This window comes from Epinephelus lanceolatus, chromosome 9, assembly GCF_041903045.1.
Source record: "Epinephelus lanceolatus isolate andai-2023 chromosome 9, ASM4190304v1, whole genome shotgun sequence".
Classification (NCBI taxonomy): Eukaryota; Metazoa; Chordata; class Actinopteri; order Perciformes; family Serranidae; genus Epinephelus; species Epinephelus lanceolatus.
The window spans coordinates 13,824,319-13,847,673 of NC_135742.1; the positions used below are offsets into that span (position 1 = coordinate 13,824,319).

Here is a 23,355-nt window from a genome sequence, read left to right on the forward strand (position 1 = left end):
TCTTTAATGCCAAAGCAGAAGTGCCAAAAACTGCAGCTCCATGGATGGTCACTTGGGGCTGGCTCCAAAAGCAAGTCAATCCCCATAGACCCCAATGTTAAAACGCCCAATTTTACAGTACACATAAACACATATACAGCCTATCCCCCAGTCATGACAGCTGTACAGGAGGGAGGGTGATTTTTTTTTAGAGCTTAATTAAGGGCGTAGCTGCTTTGAGTGACAGGCCGCCTGCCAAAAGTGTCCTTGGTATCTCAGTCAGATCCACTCCTCACTCCTCCACAGCTTCACCCTTATTAAAAAACTGTAATAAGCTCACCGTAAGCTTGTGTGTGTAAACATCTTTATCAACAAAGTAACTGTCAGACTGTCACATAAATACAGTGGTCTTAAAAAGCACAATATTTGCCTGTGAAATTATAAAATTAAGGAAAGTAGAACTACACCGATCAGCCAAAACATTAAAACCACTGACAGGTGAAGTAAATAACATTGGTCTACTGGGAAACCTTTGGTTCTGGCATTCACGTGGATACCACCTGACATGTTCCACCCACTCAAATGCCGTTGCAGACCAAGTACCCCCCCTCATGGCAACAGTGTTCCATAATGGCAGTGGCCCCCCCCAGCGGGATAATGCATCATGCCACACTGCAAACATCCAAATTCCAAATTCCCCAGATCCCAATCTGAATGAGCATCTGTGGCACGAAAATGTACTGCTCTATTTCACTAAGACACTGTGACCTCTTCTCAATGTGAAATCATATCTAATAACAAGAGATACAGCTATTGCAAAAGTGTCTTTCGTTTAGTTCTTGAACATGCCTCCACAAGAGTTTCAGCTCAGCTGTGTATACTGACGCTCAGGTGTTTTTTTTTCAGGTAGCCTATCTAATTGAAACTTGTCCTTCAAGTGCTGCAACATGGCACCTCACCTGATGTGTTCATCATGAACCATGAGAACTGATTCATTGAAAACACAGGGCTTCCTTTTTTGAATAGGGGCCAACGAAAACACCTGGGGGTCAGCTGCTTCTTACTTCATATGGGTAAGAATAAGACAAGCACAACTGTTGCATCTTTCTGTGAAAAAGTATTCAATTTTCCACCATTCCTGAAAGCGACGGCCTTCACTGTTAACTTTACACCTCTTTGCTGCCATGTCTGCTACCTAGCAGGAAATGTCTGCTGCTAGGTAGCTTTGTTTGTTTATCGTCTGCATAGTTCCTACTTGGTGCATGTCTACAAACTGTATGATAGTGCTGCCATCATGAGATGAACAGAAAAAAATGAAATATGATAAACCACTTGATCACTTGATAAACCAATATTGTGTGGCAGGCCACATATGATATATTCTTGAAGAAATGCTGCAGGCTTTTTAAATTGGTCCACAAGCCACGATTGGCCCCAGGTCAGTCACTGACACAGGAATCATTCCCCCCACCCCTCCACCTCACAGGGCCCCAGTGCTGCCCCTGCTGCCTGCCCTGCACTGTCTATATTTACGCCCCTGGATACAAGCATACACAAAAGTGCAGTAAGTGTTAATTTTTAAAAGACCAGCATTTTGTGGTGTGCAATCAGTTGAACACACTGACAGGCTGATATAGATGCAGTTTGATGGACAGGAAACAAAACTTTTTTTTAATTTTATTTTTACAAAAAAGCATCACTTTTGTTATGAATTAATTTACATTTAAAGGCGCTGTATGTAAGAATGTGGCCAAAACGGTTACTGCACTCAAATTCAAAATACTGCCGCGAGTCGTGTCTGCCCCCCCCCCTCCCCTATAGATTCGAGGTTGCTGGACAGCGGCACGCTGGAGACTGATTTGTTTGCCCACGGGCGGCTGCCGTGGCAGGGCCGCGTCACCGTGTCCTTGATCTTCGGTTTTCCAGTGGACAGTTTGAGCAAGTCCGGCTTCTCTGCTGCTAATGCTGCTGCCGGGATACAGCGGGGGAGGAGCCGGCTGCTAATGCTATGTCCTGGGATACTGCTAATGCTGCTTGCCGTGCTGCTGTAGCTCAGTAATAACTGTAACTGATGCGGAGACTCTACTGACTGCGTGACTGGTAGACGGCGGTGGGTGGCGCAACAGGCCAAAACACAAATTCAAAACATAAACATGATTTGCGGACCGTAAAAATGTTTTTTAAATGTGAATATTCTGGCTGTACTATTGTTGTCGGTGAGATCATTGTGTTATATGAACATTATTCCTTAGTCTCTGTGACATATTAGGAGGATTTTACGACTATTTGCTTTATATTTCTTACATATAGCTCCTTTAAGCAGTTGAGTGGTTTAAAAATTATCTTGCAGACAGAACCCAGGCTGTTCACACAGAGGGTTCTCAGTCAGATTTTTTGCAAGTGTATATAGGGGTTCCACAAGGTTCAGTCCTGGGCCCTTTGTTGTTTATCATGTAAACAACATTGGAAAAAATATTGAGGATGCAACCTTTCCTTTCTATGCCGATGAGACTGCCATCTACTGCTCTGCTCCCACCCCAACAAAGGCTTTTGAAAAGATTCAGCATGCTTTTGACAGAGTACAGGAACAACTTGATCATCTGCAACTTCTTCTAAACGCAGAGAAAAGAAAACTCATGTTCTTCACTGCCTCTAACATAGCAAGATCAACTCAATCAGAAATGATTGTCACAAAAAAAGGTCATCAAATAGAGTTGATCTCTTCTTTTAAATACCTAGGGTTCTTAGTTGACGACCGCTTGTCTTTTAAGGAGCACATTCAGTATATTGTTAAAAAGCTGAAGCTGTTATTGGGATTTTATTACAAAAACAAGACTTGTTTCTCCTCTAATTATTGTCTGTAAATATGTGACTGTATCGCTGCTGTCTTGGCCAGGGGCCTGTATCACGAAGCAGGATTAATGTCTTAGCAAGGTAACTTCAGGGTTAACCCTGGGTTTTCGGTCTCACGAAGCCGGTTCAGTTCTTATCGGGGTAGATCACCATGGTAACTTACTCTGAACGGCTATCCTGCTCCGGAGCAGGGTAAGTTCAGGGTTGAATCTGATCCTATAAAAAACACCACCCACTGGCCAATCAGCTGTTCAGAAAGAAAATGACTCCGTTGACAGAAATGCAGCCCAGTCATGACGGGAAGTTTAATTCATTTGATTGATTTTGATTTGAAAGTTTATTTTGAACACTAAAAAGAAAAGAAAGCAACAACAGACAATGAAAAGATTGTTCAAAAAGGAGTGTAAAGAAGTCGAAATTTCATCCCACCCCTTCATAAGAAAGAAACTGATAATTTGCGAACACTTAAAAGCACCATTAATTAGTGCCAACATTTTTTTTGTTGGAGGAAATGATCCCTGTTAAAGATAATGGGCCTAATTGACAGCTTTGCTGCTGGAAATGTGGAAAGTAGCCTATCATGTCTACACTTCATGGTGTTTGAGGGATTTTCCTTTTTGTTTTTTAAAGAGGGAGACTAGGTATATTTTGCACAGCTGTTAATTTCTAACACAGCTCAATATCAGGATGATTGTATTCAGACTATAAATTTGGTGTTGATATGATTTAATTGTGACGTCAGCTTTAAGCTTTATTGTAGCATATATAATGTTATGACAAAGAAGACCAATTTATCAGACGCAATGATGTTAGACAATAATTGTAATACACGCAATTCATCTGCGCAGCATTGATTTCATGAGGTGTGATCAGTGTCAGATGTACAGGTACAGGTACTGTAGCTACTTGAACCAGTGATGAGTCATTTAACCTACCTTTGTCTTGATTTTTCCCTCTCTCCTCCTCTATTTCTTCTTTCCTTACCTGTTTTTTTTTTCTTCTCTATTAGGCTATGTGATTTCATTGATGTTTTGACAGGGGAATTTCTTTGATAAGCTTTTAGTGGCTTCTAACCTCTCCGGCACTTTTCTTTTTTAATCTTGTAAATTTTATACTGTCTGTTTTTAACATTATGTGCAAATAAACTAATCTAAACTAAAACTAAACATTATTCATCCCGTTATGTGTTGCCACGCATGTTTCCTCCTCTTCCGGCTGCCACGGTGTTAGCCTTTTCTGTAATGTTGCTTTTCTCCTCCTCATATTTTAGTAGAATTAATCTCTGATCCTCACGAGAAATACCTCTTTTAACCCTCACATACGGCGCTCTGTGAGGACGCTCAGTGACGCTGCGCTTCTCTCATGATTGTGATTGGTCCACTGTGTGCGCGTTCACGGCTCTTGATAAAGCAACCCTGGGTTGAGTTACCGAGTTGATATCCAGCGTCGTGATACCGATTATCCTGATTGCCATTGTTAGGGTTAGTCAACCCAGGATAGGTCTGGGTAACCCAGGAAAGGTTGATCTCGCTTCATGATACAGGCCCCAGGTCTCCCTTGAAAAAGAGATCCCCCATCTCAATGGGACTAACCTGGTTAAATAAAGGTAAAAAAAAAACAAAAAAAAACAAAACAAAACAATTGGTAGCCTAGTATTGTAATTCCTCACCACACTTTACCCCCCTTTAATGTGGAACTGACAGGGGCCATTGTGCAAAATGATTAATTTTACGTTTCGTACTTTAAAAATATTTTGCTAACAGTACTTCCGTTATTTTCCTTTTTTTTTTACATTTCCAATGCACTGTGAAAACATTGTGGTATTTAAATGATGTTAACTTTATTTTTATTTATTTATTTTATTTTATTTTTCAATTTATGTTTATGTGTTTAAAGTAAAAGTAGTAGTTTATAGAAGACTTTCAAACGTCAAAGATACACTGCCTGGCCAAAAAAAAAGTCACCACCAAAAAAAAAGGTCATACACTCTAATATTTCGTTGGACCGCCTTTAGCTTTGATTACGGCACGCATTCGCTGTGGCATTGTTTCGATAAGCTTCTGCAATGTCACAAGATTTATTTCCATCCAGTGTTGCATTAATTTTTCACCAAGATCTTGCATTGATGATGGTAGCGTCTGACCGCTGCGCAAAGCCTTCTCCAGCACATCCCAAAGATTCTCAATGGGGTTAAGGTCTGGACTCTGTGGTGGCCAATCCATGTGTGAAAATGATGTCTCATGCTCCCTCAACCAGTCTTTCACAATTTGAGCCCGATGAATCCTGGCATTGTCATCTTGGAATATGCCCGTGCCATCAGGGAAGAAAAAATCCATTGATGGAATAACCTGGTCATTCAGTATATTCAGGTAGTCAGCTGACCTCATTCTTTGAGCACATACTGTTGCTGAACGTAGACCTGACCAACTGCAGCAACCCCAGATCATAACACTGCCCCCACAGGCTTGTACAGTAGGCACTAGGCATGATGGGTGCATCACTTCATCTGCCTCTCTTCTTACCCTGATGCGCCCATCACTCTGGAACAGGGTAAATCTGGACTCATCAGACCACATGACCTTCTTCCATTGCTCCAGAGTCCAATCTTTATGCTCCCTAGCAAATTGAAGCCTTTTTTTCCGGTTAGCCTCACTGATTAGTGGTTTTCTTAAGGCTACACAGCTGTTCAATCCCAATCCCTTGAGTTCCCTTCGCATTGTGCGTGTGGAAATGTTCTTACTTTCACTATTAAACATAGCCCTGAGTTCTACTGTTGTTTTTCTTCGATTTGATCTCACCAAACGTTTAAGTGATCGCCGATCACGATCATTGAGGATTTTTTTCCGGCCACATTTCTTCCTCGAAGACGATGGGTCCCCACTATCCTTCCAGTTTTTAATAATGCGTTGGACAGTTCTTAACCTAATTTTAGTAGTTTCTGCAACCTCCTTAGATGTTTTCTCTGCTTGATGCATGCCAATGATTTGACCCTTCTCAAACAGACTAACATCTTTTCCACGACCACGGGATGTGTCTTTCGACATGGTTGTTTAGGAAATGAGAAGCAACTCATTGCACCAGTTGGGGCTAGATAACTTGTTGCCAGCTGAAAGATAATCGCCCATGCAGTAATTATCCAATAGGAGGCTCGTACCTATTTGCTTAGTTAAATCCAGGTGGCGACTTTTTTTTGGCCAGGCAGTGTATGAATGAAACGTCATCAGTTGAAAGCGGAAAGAGAAGATCCACCGCCACTGTCGGAACTTCACAGTGTGACACCACCGGAAGTAAACAACACAAGCGCTGCTGGTAGCGTTAGCCGCACGCAGTGGTGAGCTAGCAGGAGGACGATATTGTCGTCGCAGTGAAGACAGTTATTTCAAAACAAATAACGCAACAATGGCTTCAGTTGAGTATTTGAGAGAGTTTGTCAACGAGAGACTAACTGCTGCTGCTGAAGAAATATTCGGAGTTTTTAAAACAACTATCGTCGAGTACGAGGAGGAGCTCAATCGTCAGCGCAGACTGCTGGAAAACGTCTGGAAACCTAAAACGAAGTTAAACAATACAGGTGAGTTAAACCTGAGCGATATTTAACAAACAGCAGAGGAATATAACTTACATAGGACCCAAATGGTTTAAATACAGACTTGTATTTTCTGCTCAGATGTTTTTATGTCGTCACAATAGTGAATTCCTTTTGTTCTCAGTCCCTCCAGAGCCCACACAGCAACGTGCCTGTATGGTGGAGGAGGCTCTCGCTGACCAGCAGCGTTGTATTCAGGAGACGATCACCAGTCTGGACGAAGAGGACCCAGAGCCTCCACAGATTAAAGAGGAACAGGAGGAGCTCTGCACCAGTCAGGAGGGAGAGCAGCTTGAGCTGAAGGAGGAGACTGATGCCTTCATGTTGACTTCTTCTCATGAGGAAAGTGACCACAGTGATGATCTGACTCCATACATGAGTATCGATGAAGAAAAGCCTCATAGCTACACATCAGTTACAAGCTCTATGGTGTCAGAACCAAACATTTCCCACCATCCCCTCTCTCATAACCCCTATATGCCTGAGAGCCAGTATCAGACAGGAAGCAAGCATGGAGACTCGGGATTTAGTAGAGATACAGAGTCAGAATCACAGAGGAGACATCACACTAGCGGAAGTCACAGTGACAGTGCAGACAACCCGAATTTGTTTGGTATCCAACACTACAATAATACGCAGACAGGTAAACGCTCCTACATATGTGACACATGTGGGAAAGACTTTAAGTTCCAGTCAGTGTTGCAGAGACACGTGAGCGTCCACACAGGCGAGAAGCCGTATTCTTGCAAAATGTGCGGCAAAGCTTACAGACAGAGCGGCGAGCTGACAGTCCACATGAGAACTCACACGGGCGAGAGGCCATATATGTGCAAAGCATGTGGGAAAGATTTCGGACGCAACAGCAGCTTGTGGGCCCACATGAGAAGAACCCACATCGGTGAGATGCCGTACCTTTGCAAGATCTGCGGGAAACGATTCTTTGGAGTGTTTGAATTAGAGAGGCATTTGAGATTGCATACAGACAAGTAGTTTTAATGTGACGAGCCACATGAATGAACTTTGTGGAAGAAGTTTTTCACAGATCAATCCATAAACGGGACAAACCATCAAGCCGAGACTCCTCTGGAGTGAACACTCACCCACTGACATGAACACTTTTCTAATATCATGTGCTTGTAATAGTGTGCTACGCATTTCCTATAAAGAAGAGGTCACAATATCTTACTGTCATGAATTATTACATCATCAACAATTCCAGCAAGTTTTAAAATTAACTTTTATTCCCCCGTCATATATTTTTGGTAACAACAGTAATTTTTTTTAACAGCCATAATCTTTTAACTCTTTGAAACGTCCTTGTTGTACAATGAGTACATCTTACATACAAATGTTTCACCTGTTACATTTATATTATTTTAAATCTATTAAACCTTGCTTACGGTATTAGAGTGGATTGTGAACTCTGATGTTGAGGCTGAGAAACTTTTTATGTATTTTGTGATTGCTTTAACTTGATAACTGCACTATTACTTGACATACTGTGCTGTTTTTGAGCTATGGACGAGACAAACACATTGTAGATGGTGTGCTACATGGTGCCGGTTACTCAGACTGATGTTCCCACCTTGGTGCGGTGGAGGATTATGTTAACAATGAGCAGTAACGTTATTGTGGCGGCTAAATTTGCTTCAATCACTCGCCAAAAAAACAATGGTAATCTATGAAGTGGCTGGTACATTTTTGAAGGTGGACAAAGAAGGTATTTTCCAACCCTGGTAACAACCCATGTGGTTGTAATGTAAACCAGGACTAGTGCCTAAAGCGGCTAAATGCTGTGTATGAAATAAGAACACCAGATTCACCCTGATGTCTGCAGCTACCAGCAAAGTCTGTTCATTATGGCAGCATCAAAAGTAAAAGTAGTCACAGTGAGGAATAGTTTTTTCAGTGAGTTAAGTTATAACATGCAAGAGGATTTCAATGTTGTGGCTCAATGGCTGCAGGTTAAATAGAGCAGTGGTTCCCAACCTGGGCTCCCGACCCCCTGTAGGAGTCACTAAAGCTTCACGGGGGTCACAAGGCCTTCAGTTTAGATCACTATTTAAGGTTCTACGCTTTTCAAAAAGTCTCACAAGTTAAGGGCATAGTGACGACCTGAACTCAAGCTATATTCACAGAGCCTTCACTCTCTGCTAAACAGTGTCTTCCTGCATTAGAAAAATTCAGTTAAAACAACCAAAGAGTAACAGAACAATGGTCAAGCCTCAGGAAGAAAATATATCAAGAAAGAGACCCATTGTATGAAGTATGTATGATTTTTTTTTTAAATTATACATATATGTGACACAATTTTGACAAGAAATAAATACTCTGCTCAAAATTCATTTTCCACAAACTTCCTGCAGTTATTGTGCTCACTATTTGGGTTAAGTGACAGTTTATCAGTTGTTCTGTGCTGTTATTGATACGCACTGAATACATTTTTTTTTTGTTTAATACATAATCATTTTCCGCAAGGTAACAAAACAGATGACGTTAATTAAAAGTAGTAGTTTATAGAAGAATATCACATTTCCTTGAGGAATAAAGCAAGCTAGATGTATGTCCTTGCTACCTCCAATACCAAGAAAAACACACTTGGTGATATGCATTGAATTCACTATAGAATGTCCACCATCACTAGGTCAGGGGTCATCAGTTGACTCAGTGATAGAAAAGGGGTCGATTAAGATAAAGGTTGGGAACCACTAATTTAGAGGATGATTTAAAAGTGTCACATCCACTGACGGAAATACTATGTAGTAAAAAGCATTGCAAAAATGAATAAATGAAGTTGAACTGTCTGGGAAAATGGGGATTTAAGCCTGCAGTTGAAAAATTAAAGTCACGTTCTTCAGAGGGAAGATGATTAGATGAAAATACTCGTTAGAAACTCCATGGAAATCATTAAGAAAAAGTTTATTTTGACTCCAGATTATAACGTAGAGAACTTTTAAAAGAATTGTGGATGAATGCAAAAAAGTTAGAAATGTGATAGGATGCCTTGTAGGCTGGGTAGCTCATATTGCATCTTTGAAATACAATGGAAACAACATATGGTGATCACAGTTACAGTGATCAGCTGCTTCAATGGATCAAAAAGCTTAGGACAGAATCATTTTTATACAAATACTGTTTAAATCAATTGTAGTCAAGTATGCCATTAACTATGTTCATTGTGGCTCTTTTTTAATACGTGACAACATACGAAAAACAGTTATAAACCGCAGTAATTCTTTGTGTTTGTAATTTATGCTCATGATACTTTGCCTTGTGATAACCTGTGGCCACCTGAGGCTGGTGCTGTGTGCACACTGAATCGTGACGGGAAGAAAGTCTTTGGCCCTCATTTATGGAACAAAGACATGACAGAAAACTGGGTGTACGGTCCACACAAACCTCTGCATTTATCAGTGTGGATGTGAACGATCAAATCTCACATCAGGTCTCATCATGTGTACACAAGTTGGTGTCGGCATGACAAATAAATCTGACTGAGTTGGAGAACTGTTAGTAGTTATGGGTCCACGTATTTGCAGCAACTTATTAATCACTTACAAATGTGTGCCCTATGAGAAAATATGGTGTTTTGTAAAGGCCTACGTCACTGCATGCTCAGCTCACAGCTGCCTGGCTCTGTGGCTCCAGGCTGACTGAAGACTGAACATCACTGCTGCTCGGTTCTTATTTATCTGACACTTTTCTTTTAAACGCTGACAGGCCAAAGCATGTTTATATAATTTATCATTAAAACTACGTACTGCAGTTGGTGTCCCTTTCCTGGTGTCACCTTCTTTCAACTGGGAAAACTTAATGTTCTCATTGTCATTCTTTCATCCACATCTGCAGTGCAAAAAAGTCACTGATATCTTCAGAAAACATGTTATAAATAAAGATTTGGGGAATATTAGGAACTCTACTGGCAGAATCAGGCCGCTGTCGACAATATATGAGAAAATATAAAGCACAATAGTCTTGCAGGAGAAACAAGGTCCTGCGCAGCTGCATGGCATTTGTTGTAACCTGTTTTTTAGGACCCTAATGGTCTCTAGTTAAGAATTGTTCTTGTTGCCAAGGTCAACTCGTGGCCCATGGGCTTCGAATGGTGGCCATCTTGAATTGATGTCCGCGTTAATGGTGAAAAATGCAGATTTTCATAACTTCTGAACTAGACACAATACACAAGCTGTGTCTCAATTCAGGGGCTGCAGCCTTTGAAGGATGTGGCCTTCGCAGTCTACGTCGGTCACGTCCTTTGAAGACTGCATCAGCCAAACTGAAAGGTCTCTGAAGGATTTCCTGTTTGCATCACCAATTGTTCTTGCCGGGACCCATTGGTGTTTCTGTGACCTAGCACCCAGCTAGTACCAACCATTAGGGTTGCCACCTTGGATTTGTGAAAAAAAGGGACACTTGACCAAATGTTTGAGGCGGAGGGCTCGGCCATTATTACCACTTCAGACTGACCAATGAACATGAAATTCGGACATAGGAGACCAGATTTGCCACCATTTCATGTTCTTCTATGTGCCTGTATTTTATATTAATTTTTATATCAATGAAAAAAACAAATCTGTGTGACTAAATTCTTACATTTTTACATGTATCTCACCATTGCAAGTTGGAAGTTGACATATTCTGCCATATATGAAGAGGGGAGACTCTCTGGAATCTGGCAATATAAGAACCATGATGCTGGGACATTCTGTCACTTCACAGCTGTCCAAAACATGTGGTTTGTGCCAGGCGGACATGATTGCCAGTATTTTTTCATTATTGCAAGAAATTCCATCGACTCATTCACAAGTCAAAAATGTGTTTTATCTGAAAGAAACATGCAATATTTACATCTAAGATAATAGAAAAATAGTCAACCAAGTGCAATGATGTCCTCCAAGATAATATTTGCCACTTTGTTTGCAGTAAACAAAAAATTGGGCATGGGGGGGGGGGGGGGGGGGGGGGGGGCACGTGTCCCCCTCAATGTATATGGTGTCTACGGCCCTGACAGCATGTATAATTAGGCTGCAGTTGTCTGGGTGCGCAAAGGTAAAGTGCGCTTGTCTTGTCATACAAAGTTTGATGGAGTGTCAGCTGGACAATATGGAGATATTTGCATGTTGAAAGCCGGACTACAAATGTGGATAGACAGGAAGAAACACAGGCAAGCCTAAGACGTGGTAAGATACGATACTCCTCACTATATGAAGTGACTGATAACAAGATCTGTATAATGGATTGTAAAGAAATTCGTCAGGATATTATTTGGTAGACAATTGATCTGTATTTATAGCGTGATGGGATGACAGCACAATGATGTGTGTGGTATCATTGGAAAGCTCTGCTCCTGCGCTTTCATGTGATATGCGTGGCATTTCTGTGCGACCCTGCATTCGCAAGTAATCCATCCAAGAGTAATGTGTGTGCAGAGCTGTATGAAAGCTCTGTTATACATCATTTTAGTGTAACTTTACCTTTTTTTCCGCTGTGAAAACTTTCGGAAAGCTACGATTCCGCTGTTTCACGAGATATGCGTGGCTTCTTGCTATGACGCACGGTCGCGGAGAAAAACCATAGAGAAGAACAGGTGTGAATTTGGACGCACTATGCGTCGTTCGGGGCCTGTTGCACTGATTGCACTGATTCTGGATGGACTCCTTGGCCTGCTGCTGCTGCATTTTGCCCAAAAAACGGGACAAATTGTGTCCCGGGAGAGATTTTTTTCCCCGGGACAGCTGATGAAAAAAGAGAACAATTCTGGGAAAAACGGGACGGGTGGCAACTCTACCAACCATTAAGCTAGTAAGTTAGTTAGCCCTAAATCATGGACCCAGAGATTGTAATTAGGCTATATATATATATACATATATATATATATATATATATATATATATATATATATATATATATATATATATATATTTAATACTTGAGGAGATGATTCACTGCTGGAGTCACCGCCGTTTCATATATTTCAGGCTGATGGACGATTTTCAGGTTAACTCATTAAATTCAGATTGATTGAACTGTGTGCTTTTAGCTTATAGTAACGTTAACAACAGTTAACCGGTGGTTAGTTAACAACTGTTAGTATATGATTGTTGCCAGTGCACAATGCATCTTTGGATAGGCTGGGCCACGAAGGATTCATCCGTTGCATTCTCCAAATTCTGGGTAAAAAGACTGCATCTCTTGGCTGCATTTGAGGGAGCCTTCGAAATGGGAAAGCCTTGGTTGCACCCATGTGACGCAATCTGTCTTCATTTGCAGCCTTCGGCCCTGAATTGAGACAGGTAAAAACAAATGAACCCACTTTTTCATATAATTTGGGCAACAGGAAACAAATGGAAACATCACTGACATGCTATATTTACTCTTTATTGGTAAAAAACGGGCAAATGACACATTTTAGGCTCACAACAATATAACGTCTGCTATTTGTTTCACAGTTGTTTCCTGCAATAGCCAAATGTAGCTACTTTATTATCTTAGATAAATCCCAAGGTTATTAAATGGGTGCGGTCTATGACACCAAGATGAGTCTGTTTCAGGCTGGAGAGGAGGATCTCAGATCAGACCTGGAATCTGGTGAAGTGTGAATGATCCTGTTGAGTGTTAAGTGTGGCTTATGTCTAATAAGCACTGAAGTTTCATAATCTTAGTTATCTATAATGTCACAGCTTTGTTCAGTACAGTTACCTGGAGTAGTTCTGCCTATCAAATGTGAAGAACAAGTCTGCAGTGTCCGCCAGGTTATTGTTGGTCTTCACAGGGAAGAGGAGCATGAACACAAACTGCCAACAGTCCATGAGAGAAAACAAAGAAAGAATAAAATCCCAACAAGTGGCACAAACCCTACATCATTTTCACCTTCATAACCTAACATCCAGCAGATTTAACAAATTGAACAATCTGACAATAACACACACTTTCAAAATTTTAGCAAATGTGCCAAAATACTATTGAAAAAAATGTCATTTAAAATATTAAAGTGCAAGTACTCGTGTCCAATGGCCTCTTTTTAGTGTTACTGAGGCCATGATGTGTGCATTGGGATTTTTGTTTTGTTTTTGTTGTTTTTGTTGCAGCTAGTTGAGGTGTAAAAATGTTAATCAGCAAAGTAACTATAGCTGTCAAGTAATTTTAGAGGCCTGAAAAGTACATTTGCCTGTAGAACTATATGTAGCAACAAAGTACTCAAAGAATACCTCCAATATTTATATATTTATTTATTCAAACTGTTGGCATGGCATTTACATGCAATCTTGGCCATCTGATGACCGTCAATGTTGTACATAATTACAGTAAATAAGTACATGTAGTTACGTCCCACCACTGCTTGTTCAATACGAGGCAGCTCCATTGATCAAATTACCAAACGTTAGCAAATGTTACTTAAACTTAACTTCCAGCCAGTGAGCTGCAACATCAAAACATTTGGTTATAGCCTTAGAGTTCAGAGTGTTTCCAGTATTATCACATCATCCCCAAACTAATCTTTATTTTTAGAATACATACATGAGCTCAGACACCAGCATTTTGTTGCCCATGTCTCTTTGGGCACTGATCATTATATGATCTACTCAGGCTTGTTCGTTAATAGCACCATGGTACATCATTTACAATTAGTGTGTCACTTCAAAAGCCAGACACAACAGAAATTATACAATAAAAAAAATATAAATATGTTTGACATGTTGCAGACAAAAAAGACAAGATTATTGTTGGCAGGAAGACGATACAAGTGACCCAACACAACCTCAACATCAAAATATACTAAAAGAAAATTCACTCAACAGATCAAACATCTCTAGAAACGTTGCATCCATTGTGCAAGAAAGACTTTTCAAAGTCATAAGAGATTATGATTGTTTCGAAGAAATACTGCTGCGAACAAATATATAAGTAACACAGTAATATGAAGGTAAAAAATAAGGTTAGTTAAACAAAGCTTGATGGCATTGTTGACGACAAGATACTGTGACCTCTTGTAGTAGTAATAGTATACATTTAGTACTTTATTTAGTCAGTAAACATGTCTCCATGGGAGTTTCAGCTGCTGGTTTCTCCTGTGTATAATGCATGTAGTGTTTTCTCCAGTAGGTAATGTGATTTCAGTAAAACTTTTCCCACAAGTGATGCAATTATGTGATTATGACATGTATGAGCTCTTGTATGTTTTGACTATCAACTATGAGAACTGAACCATCACACGTATTTGATGACTACAGGGCTACTCGCCTGTATGTGCTGCCATATGATTTAGCAAATGAGACACACGGAAGTATCTATTCCCACAGATCTTGCAAACGTACGGCTTCTCACCATTGTGTGCTCTGATGTGGATCCTTAAGTGACCACTAAGTCTGAAAGCTCTGCCACACGTTTCACATTTAAACGGCTTCTCGCCGGTGTGGATTCTCGCGTGGGCTCTCAAATCTGACATCTGACAGAATCTCTTTCCGCACGTTTTACACGTATACGTCTTCTTCTCATCTGTGTGGACTCTCATGTGCCTTTTCAACGGGGAATTGTCACTGAATCTTTTCCCGCAGACCTTGCAAGAATATGGTTTCTCGCCCGTGTGCGTTCTTATGTGGACTTTCAAGGTGCTGTTGTGTCTGAAGTCCTTCCCGCAGATCTTGCACGAATATGGCTTCTCACCTGTGTGTATTGTCTGGTGTCTCTGCAGATGGAACTTAGACTTAAAAACTCTTTCACACGTGTCACATTTGAATGACTTTTCACCTGTGTGAGTATTCAAGCGATGCATTGACGACATAGCAGGGTTGTATACGTGGTAAGTGTAAGTGTTGCTTTTGTGTTGTTGACTCTGTTGTTTCAGCTCTGCATCTCCTGAGCATGATCCTGCGTCTCCATGCTTGCCTCCTGTCTGATCCTGGCTCTCAGCTACATAGTGATAATTGTGAGAGAGGAGCTGGTGGTCACTGTTTGCCTCTGATCCCCCAGAGCTTATGACTGACACGTAGCTCAGAGGCTGCTCTTCCACCAGACTTTGAGTTTCATCACTGTTCAGGTATGGAGTCTGATCTTCACTGTTTTCACTGTCCTCATAAGGAGCGATCATAAAGGTATCAGCCTCCTCCTTCAGCTCAAGCTGCTCTCCCTCCTGACTGGTGCAGAGCTCCTCCGGCTCCTCTTTGATCTGTGGAGGCTCTGGGTCCTCCTGGTCCAGACTGGAGCTCCTCTCCTGGTCAGCGAGAACCTCCTCCTCCTTACAGACATGTTGGTGTGGGAGCTCTGGAGGGACAGATGGCAAAATGGATAAGACAGCACTAGGATGATGGAGAAAACAGACATTTAAGCAGATAAATACGAGTTAATTTCAGCCATTAGGATACTATAAGGCATTTAAATGTCACACACCTGTCCTTTCTAAATTAATTCCAGGTTTCCAGACGTTTTCCAGCAGCCTGCGCTGACGGTCGAGCTCCTCCTCGTACTCGACGATAGTCCTTTTAAAAACTCCGAATATTTCCTCAGCAGCTACAGCCAGTCGCTCATTCACAAACTCCCTCAAATACTCAACGGAAGACATTGTTGTGACGTTGTAAATTAAATTATAAGCTGCACTACTACTGTAATATCGTCTTCCGACATGAGAGCGCAGCTAATGCTACTAGCTCCTGTATTGTTTACTTCTTCTTCTTCGACTTCTTTTTTAATGGCAGGTGCCACATGGCGTTGAAGGCACATTGCCGCCACCTACTGGCCACAGCCCAGTACTCCATTAGGAATTAAAAAAAATCTTTGCTTTGCTTCTTTTAAAAAATCAAACAAGTTTTTATATTTTCTTTTCCTCAGTGCCTAATGAATTCTTTAGACTGAATATTCCCACCTCACAGTTCTTTAGTTCCCTCATTAGATTCTCTCCATTACTTATATACTTCTGGCCAGGAGCTTAGCACCAAGTTCTCGGCCCTGTGTAGAGGCCCCCCACCCTTCCTCTTTTGATCCATGTCTCTTTCTTTCTTTCTTTCTTTCTTTCCTTTATATTTAATTATTATTATTATTACAATTTAACAAATAATTGAGCCTACAACTGTACACCAAAACAGGCTATGATGTCATACAACATTGTAGCTATGATGCTAATTTATGATACTGATTAATCATTTATGTTATATAATGCATATATACTCCGAGCTAGATTCCTTAATGTGTATTGATGGAAGATCGGAGTATTCATTGCAAAGACAGACAGACTGACCGACTGACTGACTGACTGACTGACTGACTGACTGAGTGACTGACCGGAGATAGGTAGGTAGATAGATAGATAGACAGACATAGACAGACAGACAGACAGATAGATAGATAGATAGATTGACAGACAGACAGGCAGACAGACATAGACAGATAGACAGATAGATAGATAGATAGATAGATAGATAGATAGATAGATTGACAGACAGACAGACAGACAGACAGACAGGCAGGCAGACATAGATAGATAGATAGATAGATAGATAGATAGATAGATAGATAGATAGATAGACAGACATAGACAGACAGACAGATAGATAGATAGATAGATAGATAGATAGATAGATAGATAGGTAGATAGACAGACAGACAGACAGACAGTCAGACAGACAGACAGGCAGGCAGACATAGATAGATAGACAGACAGACAGACAGACAGACAGACAGGCAGACAGATGTAGACAGATAGATAGATAGATAGATAGATAGATAGACAGACAGACAGACAGACAGACAGGCAGGCAGGCAGACAGACATAGACAGATAGACAGATAGACAGATAGATAGATAGATAGACAGACAGACAGACAGACAGGCAGGCAGACAGACATAGACAGACAGATAGATAGATTGACAGACAGACAGACAGACAGACAGGCAGGCAGACATAGATAGATAGATAGATAGATAGATAGATAGACAGACAGACAGACAGACAGACAGACAGACAGGCAGGCAGACAGACATAGACAGATAGATAGACAGACAGACAGACAGACAGACAGACAGACAGGCAGGCAGGCAGACAGACATAGACAGATAGACAGATAGATAGATAGATTGACAGACAGACAGACAGACAGGCAGGCAGACATAGATAGATAGATAGATAGATAGATAGATAGACAGACAGACAGACAGACAGACAGACAGGCAGGCAGGCAGACAGACATAGACAGATAGATAGATAGATAGATAGATAGATAGATTGACAGACAGACAGACAGACAGGCAGGCAGACATAGATAGATAGATAGACAGACAGACAGACAGACAGGCAGACAGACATAGACAGACAGACAGACAGACAGACAGACAGGCAGACAGACATAGACAGACAGACAGACAGACAGACAGATAGATAGATAGATAGATAGATAGATAGATAGATAGATAGATAGACAGACAGACAGACAGGCAGACAGACATAGACAGATAGATAGATAGATAGATAGATAGATAGATAGATAGACAGACAGACAGGCAGACAGACATAGACAGATAGATAGATAGATAGATAGATAGACAGACAGACAGGCAGACAGACATAGACAGATAGATAGATAGATAGATAGATAGATAGATAGATAGATAGATAGATAGATAGATAGATAGAGAGAGAGAGAGAGATGATATAGATAGACAGACAGACAGGCAGACAGACATAGACAGATAGATAGATAGATAGATAGATAGATAGATAGATAGATAGATAGATAGATAGATATAGAGAGAGAGAGAGAGATGATATAGATAGATAGATAGATAGATAGATAGATAGATAGTCAGACCAGTTATACTCGAGCCTGTTGTAAACACTCCGGTACGGTAGGTGACGCTGTGCACCTAAAACTAAGTACTGCAATCTGCCAAAAATACAAAGAAGAAGAAGAATAACTTCAATAACACGGCATGAACGTACAGTACTGAATGAACTGGTTGTCGATACTTTTTCCGTTTCATTAGTAATTAAACAACAATGTCTTCAGTTGAGTCTTTGAGAGAGTTTGTCAAAGAGAGACTAACTGCTGCTGCTGAAGAAATATTCAGAGTTTTTGAAGAAAGTATCGTGAAGTACGAGGAAGAGATCAGTCGCCAGCGCAGACTGCTGGACATCGTTGGGAAACCTGAAGTAAAGTTACTCGGGGCAGGTGTGTAAAAACGTTAATGGTCTATAAAACTATCAGGGGAGTGTGAGCCATAGTAATGGTTTAAATACAGACGTGTATTTATCTGCGCAGGTGCTTTCTATCATCACAGTAGTATCCTATCTCTTTTGTTCCCTGTCCCTCCAGAGCTCCCACAGCAACATGTCTGTAAGCAGGAGGAGGTGCTCGCTGACCAGCAGCTCTGTATTCAGGAGAGGACTTCCAGTCTGGACCAAGAGGACCCAGAGCCTCCACAGATTAAAGAGGAAGAGGAGGAACTCTGCATCAGTCAGGAGGGAGAGCAACTTGAACTGAAGGAGGAGGCTGATACCTTTATGTTGACTCCTACTCATGAGGAAAGTGACCACGGTGAAGATCAGACTCTGGACTCAAATCCCGATGAAACTCTAAGTGCAGAAGAGAAGGAGTGTGTAGCCAACATGCCAGTTATAAACTCTGTGGTATCAGAAGCACACAGTGACCACCAGGTCCTCTCTCACAACTCTCATGTAGCTGACAGCAAAGAGCAGAAAGGAGGCAAGCATGGAGACTTGGGATTAGCTAAAGACGCAGAGACAAAACTAAAGAGAAGATGTCACAAAATCAGAAGTCACAGTAACGATGTTAGCAACTCTAACTTGTCAGAGATTGACCGTAATACTCACACACCTAAACGGTCTTCTGAATGTGACAAATGTGGAAAAGATTTCAAGTATAAGTCACAACTGCAGAAACACATGAGAACACACACAGGTGAAAAACCATATTCTTGCAAAACATGTGGCAAAGACTTCACGTGTAGCAGTGTCCTGAGTGTCCACATGAGGATCCACACAGGGGAGCGGCCATACCTTTGCACGACCTGCGGGAAAAGATTCCGTGGCAAATCGGTATTGAATAATCACATGAGAACCCACACGGGTGAAAAACCATACGCTTGCAACACATGCGGCAAAATATTCCGTCAGACATCCTCACTGAACATTCATCTAAGAACCCACACGGGCGAGAAGCCGTACTCCTGCAAAACATGTGGGAAAGCTTTCAAATGTAGCAGCAACTTAAATGTCCACATGAGAACCCACACGGGTGTGAAGCCGTACGTCTGCAAGACATGTGACAGAGGATTCTGTGACATTTCAGGATTGATAAGGCATATGACAATCCACACAGGCGAGAAACCACATACTTGCAAAACATGTGGGAGAGGTTTCACAGCTAGTCGTGACCTGACGATCCACATTAGGAGAGACCACACAGGTGAGAAGCTGTACGTATGTGAGATCTGTGGGGAAGGTTGCTTTGATGCATCTAATTTGGCAGATCACATGAGGACGCACACAGGGAAGTAGCCTCGTGTTTGTAAAATATGTGGGAGATGATTCAGTCATGGATGGGTTACTGAAAGGGCCTCCCAGACACAGGCAAATGTAAAGCACACCAAGAATTATCTTACTGGCAGTTTACTTGATTACAGAACACAAGTGTCGCACACACTGGCTCCATATGCATTTCTTTTATTTTGATGATGACGTTTTGACCTTTGGGTCTTCTTTAAGATCAACAATCGTACTGAGACACAGGTTCACTTACTGTTAAGTAGACCACACCTTTGGCACACAGCTGATAATGATAAGATGATCATGCTGCACTACGAGGTTGAGCAAGTCACACTGTGTGACAATTCTTACTTGATTCAAATTTTGAATGCATCACGAATGATAATGATTCAATACCTCTTCCATGCTGCTTATTTCTGTCCTTGGCGATAATATCAAACCTGCTGCAAGAAATCTAGGGGTCTGGTTTGACAGTAATTTAAGTTTTGAGGAGCACGTCTCAAAGCTTGTGCAAACATGTTTTTATCATGTTAGAAATATTTTTAAAAATCTGATCCATTTCAGCTTTTAAAGGCACAGAGACAATTTTACGTGCCTTCATCTCTTCACGCCTGGATGACTTCAACAGCCTCTTTTCTTGACTGAATCAAAAAACCTATTTATCAACTCCAGGCTGTACACAATTCAGCTGCCAGACTTTTAACCAGAACCAAGAGACATGATCACATCACCGCAGTTTCAGCCTCTTAACATCGGCTCCCAGTGTGTCCCAGAATAGATTTTAAGAGTTTACTGATTACTTTTAAGGCTCTTCATGGTCTCTCTCCCAGCTATATCTCTGACCTCTTGGTGCAGAACATGCCAGGACGTACTTTGAGGTCCTCGGGCAGAGGTCGTTTGTCTGTCCCACAGTCCCAGCTGAAAACTAAAAAGGACAATCTGCCAGAGGAAATCAGGTCGGCCGAGTCAGTGATCCCTTTTATGTCTTTTCTTAAAACATACTTTTATCAGAGAGCCTTTCCTGATTTTACTTGAGTTTTAAGTTCATTTAGACTGTCTTTTATTTCCTGTTTTTATACACTGAAGTGCCTTTATCAGTAGTTTTAAAAGTTGTTTTTGTCTTGTCTGTTTTAATTATTGACATGTAAAGCAATTTGTAACTCCGTTTTGAAAAGCGTTTATAAATAAAGAATATTATTACTATCATCATTATTATTAGTGTATTTTTATACACAATTACTGAGGTAACAAAACAATGCTTACCGATATTTACACACAAGTTCTGAATAAAATGCCATCAGTCAGTTGGAAGCGGAACTAAACGCTCCCCAACTTCCGCTGTCGGAACTTAACAGTGTGACGTCCAGCGGAAGTAAACAACACAGCCGCTAGTAGCGTTAGCAGCAGCCGTTAGACGACATTGTAGCTGTAGTGCAGATTCATTACTCCATTTTTGTAACTAGGCAACAATGTCTTCAGTTGAGTATTTGAGGGAGTTTGTCAACGAGCGACTCGCCGTAGCTGCGGAAGAAATATTTGGATTTTTCGAGAAGACCGTCATCGAGTACGAAGAAGAGCTCGACCGTCAGCGCAGACTGTTGGACGTCGTTTGCAAACCTGAGATAAATACGCACAGGATAGGTGTGTAAACATCAATGGTCCTAAGAAAACACACAGTATGACTTAATTAAAGTTGGGGGTTACGTGTGTTATTCAACACGTCAGCATTGTTTTCGTGAAACATGTTTCCAATGCAGCTAACTGTATTCACATGAAATCTGGTCCAGACATTTTAATACATGAAAAGTTACATGCAATAAAGTGGAATTATACAGGGGACAGGGTTAAAGATTACAGCATGCGATGTATAATTACTCTGGAGTCAATTTGCTGTCTTATCTTGTGTACTCCGGGTGTAACAATACAGCAGACTAATACATATACCGTAAAACTTCTATTAATAGCCCAGGCTGTAATTTGCTTAAATCACTGGAAGCAACAGACCTTTATTTGGGACAGACCTTTAATTTCTTTCTCTCAAAACTGTTGCTCAGTAAAGATGGGAAATACAATCACATTGTTTATTTATACTAAAATGAATATTACTTATATACAAATTAGGTTTCAGGTAACATATAGTTAATTTGATCTAGTTCCCAAAGAGCAACAGAGAGAAAGAGAGTTACCACACCCAGCATACTGACACAAAACCACTTTATCCTGTTAAAACAACATTCACAACTTGAATTAATTTTTAAGAAAAAAAACAAACCCTTTTTATTATTTTGATCTGAGGACCCTTACGGACCACAGGAATATAAATAATTTACAGGGTATATGAGGAGTGGACACGTATTTGAGGTAGCCAACAAGCCGGGTTTATTCATTCATACTTCATACTTCTATTAAAAAATGAACCGGTTTGCAACCAGACCAGGCGTCTAATTGACACAGGCGTTAATTTGTCAAAATGTGTAGCCACACTGGGCAAATTAAAGGCAGTTATGTAGTTATTTTTAAGCACTGGTTACGTACTCTGTTGGGGTATTGTGATGCACTGAGCAATAATCTTGATGTTTTTTCGGAGGAACTTGGAGAGAGAACCTGTTGGTTACCATTTCTATTACAATTACAGGCTACAGAGTTTGGTCATAAAACTGAGCAAACATCAGGGCGCATAGGGAAGATAGAGTAATGACTTCTGCATCACTTAATAAATCATATGTGATTTTGTTTTATACTAACAAACAAGCAAACTACATTGTTAAAATGTGAACAGTCTTTTCCCTGGCAATTTTGGTTGACCAGCATTACAGCTCCTCAAGGTGCAAGCTTACCTTTTATCAACTCTGTGCACGGCCTCCTTTCATCCTAGGAAATAAATACAAATACAGCAAGATAAAAAACAAGGTATGAATTACGTGTACACTGTGTATGGTTAATATACTCTTGTGATAGCAAACTGCAGTTCATTTAGTTTTTCCATGTTTTAAGGCACGTGAAATCGAAATAAATTGTTCTCCGTAGCTGCAGGGTAAGATACATGTACACGCAGTGGTAGTTCCCCCTTGTTACATTGTGTTACATGCTAATTACAGGGCCTGCAGGCTGTAATCTAAAGCACTATCATTAATCAAATTGTGATTATTTTGACAGATAATGCTGCATGAGGCACAGTTTTAGTGGTAATGGTAATTTTTGCATTTCATTTTCACAAAAAAAAAAAAAAATGCAAAAATGATGATGTGTTTTTTGTTGGGAGACTGTACCAAACAAGCCTGTCCCCTTACACCTTGAATATGATTTATAGGCCGGGGCATCTCTGTAGTAGCACTCATTTATAATGGTATGGTGCAGTGACACATTTTACCTTCTTTAAAAAATTGCAGCTCCTGCAATTTGGATATTGCGCTAGGCCAGATTGCAAATTTATGCAGCTCTA

The 23,355-nt window shown here is 40.8% G+C and overlaps 2 protein-coding genes across 2 annotated transcripts in view; one reads left to right on the top strand and one right to left on the bottom strand.

Annotated features, from left to right (window-relative positions):
- The window catches only part of LOC117252460 (uncharacterized), a 40,006-nt gene that overhangs the window by 14,309 nt on the left and 2,342 nt on the right, over positions 1 to 23,355 (top strand). The window contains exons 3-6 of the mRNA XM_033619362.2: positions 6,130 to 6,403; positions 6,543 to 7,404; positions 18,398 to 18,576; positions 18,721 to 19,833. Of these exons, the coding sequence (XP_033475253.2) occupies positions 6,130 to 6,403; positions 6,543 to 7,404; positions 18,398 to 18,576; positions 18,721 to 19,833 (2,428 nt within the window). The remainder of the gene's footprint in view (positions 1 to 6,129; positions 6,404 to 6,542; positions 7,405 to 18,397; positions 18,577 to 18,720; positions 19,834 to 23,355) is intronic.
- On the bottom strand, positions 13,634 to 16,098 carry LOC117252466 (uncharacterized). Its single transcript, XM_033619370.2, has 2 exons — positions 15,806 to 16,098; positions 13,634 to 15,679 (listed from the first exon to the last, which is right to left on the bottom strand). The coding sequence occupies exons 1-2, from the start codon at positions 15,975 to 15,977 to the stop codon at positions 14,652 to 14,654; spliced, it is 1,200 nt and encodes a 399-aa protein (XP_033475261.2). The 5' UTR covers positions 15,978 to 16,098; the 3' UTR covers positions 13,634 to 14,651.